A 7,539-nucleotide genomic window follows, 5' to 3' on the forward strand; every position below is an offset into this window, starting at 1 on the left:
CTTTGGGTTTGAGACTTTAGTCTTTGCAACTTTAGAGATCTTATCTATTCACGAACAGCTTGTAACACTCCAAAGAGAAAGGAAAACTTGAAATCACATCATATGACCACTTTAAAACTAAACTAAACTAGTTTAAACTATACTAGAGGTTGATTTTGAATGGCGGTGGTGTTTCATGTGTGAATGTATGGCAAACTAAACTAGTTTAAACTAAACTAGAGGTTGATTTTGAATGGCGGTGGTGTTTCATGTGTGAATGTATGGCAGACTGCAGTTGAACGTTGTTCCCAGCAGATGGCTGCAGGACACACCGCTCATCTTCACCCCTCTCTCTCTCTCTCTGCCAGCGCTGAGCTCTCGCTTTCAGGCTGCTGTGCTTTATCTGGGTCATGTGACGGTAAGATTACGTCGTAACACAGGTTTGGCTTAGTGAAAACATAAATAACACTCACTAATAACACATGGATGCAGCCAAGAGAAATGATCTCAGACTGCACTGCCTTTTTGTGTCAACATTACAGCTCTCATTCTAACCTATCGATGTTAGGTTAGAAACATCGACTGAACGGAAGCTCAAACGTGCAGGAACCAATGAGGTTGCACTTCTGTTTACAATATTTGATTTTCTTTATGTATATTCATTGATTATTGTTTATAGGTCAACAAAAGCCTAAATTAAGTGACTGTGTCTCTTCAAGAGACTTAACCATTCAACAAAACAGGTTATTTCTACTTACCTTGCAGGTCAAGGGTCAGCGGGGCAGGAGCAGTCTCGCACATGAGAGTTAGCCGTGTCACCTGAACATTGGGAGCACTGGGATCTGCTAAATGAACAAAACAAATAAGCACATAAGGAAAGCCATAGACTGACATCAGAATATCCAAATTCATTTTGGTAAATGGGGGGGAATTCACCACTTAGGTGACTATTATAGAGAAGATTAATGAATTTAAAATGATTCCTCCGTGTCGATTAGTTTGTTCGTCCACCACATATTGTAGTGAATACATTTTGTTGATTGCCTGACAATTATAGTGAGACCATTACAAGTTCATGAGGAATGTCTGACGATGACTTCCAGAAACACGTTTTGTTTGTTTGAGCAGCTCAGCTTATGGCTCCACTAATGCTGAGAGATCTATTTGTTCTGTCGGTCGATAAAAGAGCATGGAGAACAGGTGTATGGGGGAGACATGTTTAAAAACTCATTTGTGCAAATCCGTTAGATGTCGCTTGTTCTATAAGCAGCAACTCATGTCAACTTTATTATTTTGTTTCAGAGTACGGCCAGCAGTCCCATCACTGACGTCCATATGTTAACAACGCAGGCACTGTGGAAGCACTACTGACGCTTATTGTAGCCCATCCATCATCCGCGCTGACGTCTCTGTGGGAGCTGCTTCATTCGCTCTACGTGAAATAATGAGATTGATGCGGGTGATTAAACGCCTGTCTCACGACGCTCGTTCAAACATCTCTTCAGGTGATGAGATGAACCATAACAGGCAGGGTTATTGTAATGGCTGACTGCTGATAAAAACAAAAATGAGCAGGAACTGTAGATATGCAACCTCGTTTTAGAGCACTCTTGTGAGGGTGCTGGCAGACGATGCACAAGGACAGCAGCCGGAGGCCTGAGGCCCCTTCTGAGCAGTAGCCCCTCACTGCAGAACCCAAGATCCAGGGGGCGTGGTTGGATCCACATCTAGGGGGTGGAGATGGGTGGGTTTAGGGGTGGAGATGGGTAGGTTTAGGGGTGGGGTTTAGGGGCGGAGACGGGGTGGAGACGGGTAGGTTTAGGGGTGAAGACGGGTGGGTTTAGGGGTGGGGTTTAGGGGTGGATTTGGGTGGGTTTAGGGGCGGAGACGGGGGGGTTTAGGGGCGCCATGCTGAATAAAAGCATTAATTTCTTTCCAACAAAAATGTCTTATTTTATATTTTTGGCACTAAATCTAATATTATTAAAAAATTAGTTAATTGCTGAATTCATATTTGGTTATGTCCCTTTAGGAGCCGCTGCTACATGCATGCGTGTGTTACCCTGAAAGGGCCCTTTAAGTCATCAAGCAGAGAAATTCCACTTAGCTGCAAACAGCGTAACAATTTCTATAAATCCAACCACTTGTTTCAAACAAAGAGTAAAGATCTGCCAGCTAATCTTACGAACAGCCGTAATGAGGACCACATATGAACAAGCACACGAGATACGAACCGAGAGCCAGTACAACAAAACTAAAACCCAAAGCATATGGTGTCCTGGAACAGCCTGTAGGTCGTGTATATCGAAGACAGATGTGGTTTGCGTAACACTTCAGGAGACTCCTAAAAACCTCTTTCAGCAGATTGCAGTGCTGGTGAACGAGCTCGTCTCATGAAAACCCACAGAGTAGTTTTCTGTGCTAGCCCTTATCATTAACATGACTATAAACTAGAAAATGACACAATGTAATCAATAAAAGAGCCTAACATTCCAGCGAGTCATCCTGGCATTGCGAAAGCAGTCCTCTTATAGTTTTGGCAGGGGATGCTTTTGGCCACGGTCAGACAGGAACTCGGATAACACTGCATGTCTTTTTCCATTCTGGGCCTCTGCGCTCCCCTGACAGCGAGAGAGGCCGTTCTTCATCAGCGAGCTCTGGCACACTGCTCCAGCGGCTGGGGTTTGAAGCTCAGGATCAGAAGCGTGACAGACACTCATGATGGGTTGCCATGTTTCTATTAGCATTAAACCAGGCATGTCCAATCCTGCTCCTGGAGGCCACCTTACTGCAGAGTCTAGATTCAACCTATCTGACGAGAAGTTTCGAACCGATGCGAAAAACACCGAAAGACTTAAGGCCTTTATTGAGACCTGCACACATAAAATGAATACCACATGAGCACGGTAATGTCTATGGTCACATATTAAACTGTAAAATGACTGCAAAAAGGTTCAGATACAGGTTTTCACAAAAACAAAAATAGTTTTATAAAACAAACTTCACAAAATATCAATTATGTTAATTTAAACTATTATTAGCAATCAATTATTATATTATTTAAATAACCAATATATTTTTACGGTCTTAATTGCTTGAGTTTTTATATGAGCAATATCACTCTCGTACTCGAGTGATACCGGCTCTATATCAGCGGCTGTGATTAGGCCAGAGGCCCAAAGGAGGTAATCACAGCCGCTGATATAGAGCCGGTATCGCTCGAGTACGAGAGCGACACCGGCTCGTGCCTCTGGCCTAATCACAGCCGCTGATATAGAGCCGGTATCGCTCGAGTACGAGAGCGACACCGGCTCGTGCCTCTGGCCTAATGCGCTTTGGGAACGGCAGAAATACAGCGGTTTACAACGGAAATATAGCTGGGACTTTGCAGTGCTCATGTTTATTTAATTAAATCAGAGCCTTTTGAAGTTTAAAGGGTTACTCCACCCCAAAATAAAAATTGTCATTAATCGTAAAAGCTTCGTTTGTCTTCGGAACACAATTTAAGATATTTTGAATGAAAACCGGGAGGCTTGTGACTGTCTATTCAATTGTTGAATAAAGTCGCTATTTTTGTTTTCTTTGCGTACAAAAAGTATTCTCGTAGCCTCATAAAATTCAGATTGAACCACTGATGGCAGATGGACTACTTTGAAGACATCTTTCATACTTTTCTGGGCCTTGACAATGTTATTTACTTGGCAGTCAATGGGACAGCCTTTCGTCCAAAATATCTTAAATTGTAATCCGAAGACGAACGAAGCTTTTACGGGTTTGGAACGACATGGGGGTAAGTGATTTTCATTTTGGGGTGGAGTAACCCTTTAATCGTCACTTTCATCCAAATCGCAATTCTTGTCTTTCCGTCCCCATAATTAAGGCTTTCTTGCACCATTTAAGAACTTTTATGGCCTTAAATTTTATACAACTAAATTTAAGACTTTTTAAGGACCCGCAGAAACCTTGCAAAAGTGGGTATGTTCAAGAGGACATATGGAAACCTGCTTTTATTGATGTCTGGAAATACATTTCAAGAACTTGAGCTTGATGTAGGGTTGTAAATGTTTTAGGGCTGAATAATATCCATGTTGATAATAGATTTAACAATCTTAAATTTTATTCATTTACTTTTAATAAAACAAAAATAAGACTATTTCTTGTCTTTCCCAATGTTCTCATCAAAGCAATGTGTAAATTGTGCTATAAATTGTGCTAAAGCATTACAACATTATAAAAATAAAATTGCAGCTAATGTTTGAGAACAGCCTGGAAGCAGCAATTAAAAAATAAAAACAAACAAAGCTAATTATATTAGTAGTAACATGTTAAAGCATTCAAATCAAAGACGATAGCTAAAACGATGTATTAATCATTGTAATTCTATGTGAACAGGGACATCCACAACACAACTCTAATGATAAAGACAAAGGAACGATATTGTGGGAATCACTTTCTTGACATTGACAGCCAATCAGAATCCATCCTGCTATAAAGAGCTCGAGAATTTAAAGCGGCAGATGACAAAACTGCAGCACGCACTTCAAATAAACAGTGCGTTATTGTGTGTTGGTGTGGACACTGGTATAGTTAACGTTATGTTATAGTTATCTTTACAGTGTGAACGGGCCTTTATCGTCATTTATTTTTGTATTAGAAGATACGTTTACAGGACAACAATGTTCTGAAGATGGAATGGTTTTTCCTGTGTGTTTTTGAAAAGTTTCGCACACAGATGACAACGTTATCAAAACATTCCCCATTCACACGGATCTACGAAAATGACTAAAACGTTGAATTACGCATGAAAGGCCAGTAGGTGACGATGTCACTTTGTAACAAAACACTACGTGTCTACGCACATACGAATTCGTACAGACTGAACACATAATATGCATGTGTATGAATGAAAAATTAACGTTTTTGTAGTTTACACAGAGACGAAAACAATATAATTTCCCAAAAACGAGCACCCGTTTGCGTTTTCAGACCCCCAAAACACCATTGTTGTGTAAATTAATGTTGTGTAAATTAACGACCAATAATAATAACAATAATTACCTTTTATTTGCGTTTTCAGACCCCCAAAACACCATTGTTGTGTAAATTAACGACCAATAATAATAACAATAATTACCTTTTTAGTTGAAAATGGTGTCGTGTAAATGGCCCTAGAGCCTTATCGGAATCTTTGTATTAGAATCAATTTGTAAAGAATGCAAAAGTTTTATTAAGCACCCTAAAATCTAATATCTAACAACTAGTGTTTTAATATATCCCTCAGAATTACTTCACAATCAATTTTCTGTTGAGCTGCATCTGGTTGCAAGATATTTGGACATTAACATTTACAATTTATAGATTCATCGATCGCAATTTTAAATGACAAATAAGTTTTAATGAAAACTGACCTCTCTAGTCAAGAGGCTAAACTGGCTGAGGGAAGCAGAATAGAAAACCAGCATGTCCCCTCTGGAGCTGGCAAAAGTTAATTAAGACTGACGAAGTACAATCCGTTTCTGCTGAAGAATCAGGAAAACAAGGTCCTGCAGCAAGTGCAGTCCATCAAACCGCATTCATGCCCAGATTACATCACTTTAGCTGCCAGAGTAAACCAGTACAAACACCATTAGCCATTTGGCAGTCGTCTCAATGTTAATACTCACTAGGGAGCGCAGGGTAATTTCACACAGCTGAGCGCGATGGACTAGCCATTTAACATGGTTGTAACAATTATTCCCTAAACATGGGCAGCAGGTACATATAACCTACGGTCATTGAAAACAAGGCAGAGCGAGCGGTCACGACCAGTTTACACGCTCAACGGTGGAAACAGCTTGAACTTGACATTGGCACCACCCACTTCTTCATTTAGTTCTGTCCGGCTGAGCTAAATTCACTCTAATTAGGGATTATCCAGAACTAATATCACCAGGGAAGCCTGAGCAAGACTAACATGCTAGTCTAAGGGTTACAAAGCCTGAGATTAGGTTCGTTACCGAGCAACAACGAAAGCCAACAAGATTATGTAGTCAAGATTAGTACTAATTAAAGGGGGGAAGTGTCAGTAAGACTGGTGGGATGTCAAAAGGACGATGGACTAGTCATTTAACATGGTTGCAACAATTATTCCCTAAACATGGGCAGCAGGTACATATAACCTACGGTCATTGAAAACAAGGCAGAGCGAGCGGTCACGACCAGTTTACACGCTCAATGGTGGAAACAGCTTGAACTTGACATTGGCACCACCCACTTCTTCATTTAGTTCTGTCCGGCTGAGCTAAATTCACTCTAATTAGGGATTATCCAGAACTAATATCACCAGGGAAGCCTGAGCAAGACTAACATGCTAGTCTAAGGGTTACAAAGCCTGAGATTAGGTTCGTTACCGAGCAACAACGAAAGCCAACAAGATTATGTAGTCAAGATTAGTACTAATTAAAGGGGGGAAGTGTCAGTAAGACTGGTGGGATGTCAAAAGGCACCAGGTAAAGAGGATTTACCTGACAAACCTAATCAGTCTCCTTAAGAGACCGGGTTATCCTTAGGTCTACAAAGAGTACAACAAAGACCTGTGAAGTGAATATGATTCTGCACCGACTGGAAATGGACCGCCAGGTTAGATGCTATAATTAATTTGATGAGGAAGAAAGCGAGGCTGTTCAGTACTACGAGGTCTGTAACAGCTGGAGAAAACTATCCAGTAACATCTCGAGTGCAATTACGGCAACAAAATTGTGTTGGAAAATAGGTCTTTTCAGGTGTACAAAAGGTCAGACATTCATGATAAAGTACTGTGGTAACTTTATCCATATAAGCGTCAAAGTGAACTAAAGCAGAAGACTCCTGGATATTACTAGTGTTATGCAAGGTGATCTTACAGCCTGTAGCTATGGAGAGCACTTGTGTTAATTAAACAGCAGGTCTGATCCGCTGGGAAAGGGAAAGTGAGAATCTCACTAGATGCGGCTTGGTTTTCCAGACATGACTATTTTTCACTCCGTTGACAGGGCTCCAGTCTAAAAAAAACAAAAAATGACTGTGGGAGCCATTGGCTCCTCATTTGAAACATTTAAAGGGGTCCTAATATGCTTTTTCATTTTTTCAACTTTAGTTAGTCTGTAATGTTGCTGTTTGAGCATAAAAAGATCTGCAAAGTTACAAAGCTCAGAGTCCACTTCAAAAGGAGATATTTTATTTAACAGAAATCACTTTTCAAAAACTACAACCAACGACTCGTTTGGACTACAACGCATATTTTCCGGGATTTGTGATATCCCAAATATTGATGAATGGGACGAGACCTGGTTGAGCTGCACTAGAGAAGGCAATGAGTGTTATCACTATGTCGGAGACACGCTAGCTTTCCCAAGGCAGACGAACTTAGAGCAGTTACAATCATCCGGGTTTAAATCGCGCTCAAATTGATTTGATTTTGATGCAATACTTGCGCTGAAGCTCGCAGGCGGCTATGGTAAGAGGCGTGACATTTCCCGACCAGGCGCCGAGTGCTGCCAATCACAGCACACACTGGCCCAGCTAACCAATCACAGCACACAC

The 7,539-nt window shown here is 40.9% G+C and overlaps 1 protein-coding gene across 1 annotated transcript in view; it reads right to left on the minus strand.

Annotated features, from left to right (window-relative positions):
• The window catches only part of LOC107558875 (rho GDP-dissociation inhibitor 1-like), a 4,122-nt gene extending 3,216 nt beyond the window's left edge, over positions 1–906 (minus strand). Inside the window, exon 1 of the mRNA XM_016242569.1 lies at positions 738–906. Within this exon, the coding sequence (XP_016098055.1) occupies positions 738–891 (154 nt within the window). The 5' untranslated portion in view covers positions 892–906. The remainder of the gene's footprint in view (positions 1–737) is intronic.
• Positions 907–7,539: the final 6,633 nt, after the last annotated feature.

This window comes from Sinocyclocheilus grahami, unplaced genomic scaffold (genome assembly GCF_001515645.1).
Source record: "Sinocyclocheilus grahami isolate Dianchi unplaced genomic scaffold, SAMN03320097.WGS_v1.1 scaffold663.1, whole genome shotgun sequence".
NCBI classification, from domain to species: Eukaryota; Metazoa; Chordata; class Actinopteri; order Cypriniformes; family Cyprinidae; genus Sinocyclocheilus; species Sinocyclocheilus grahami.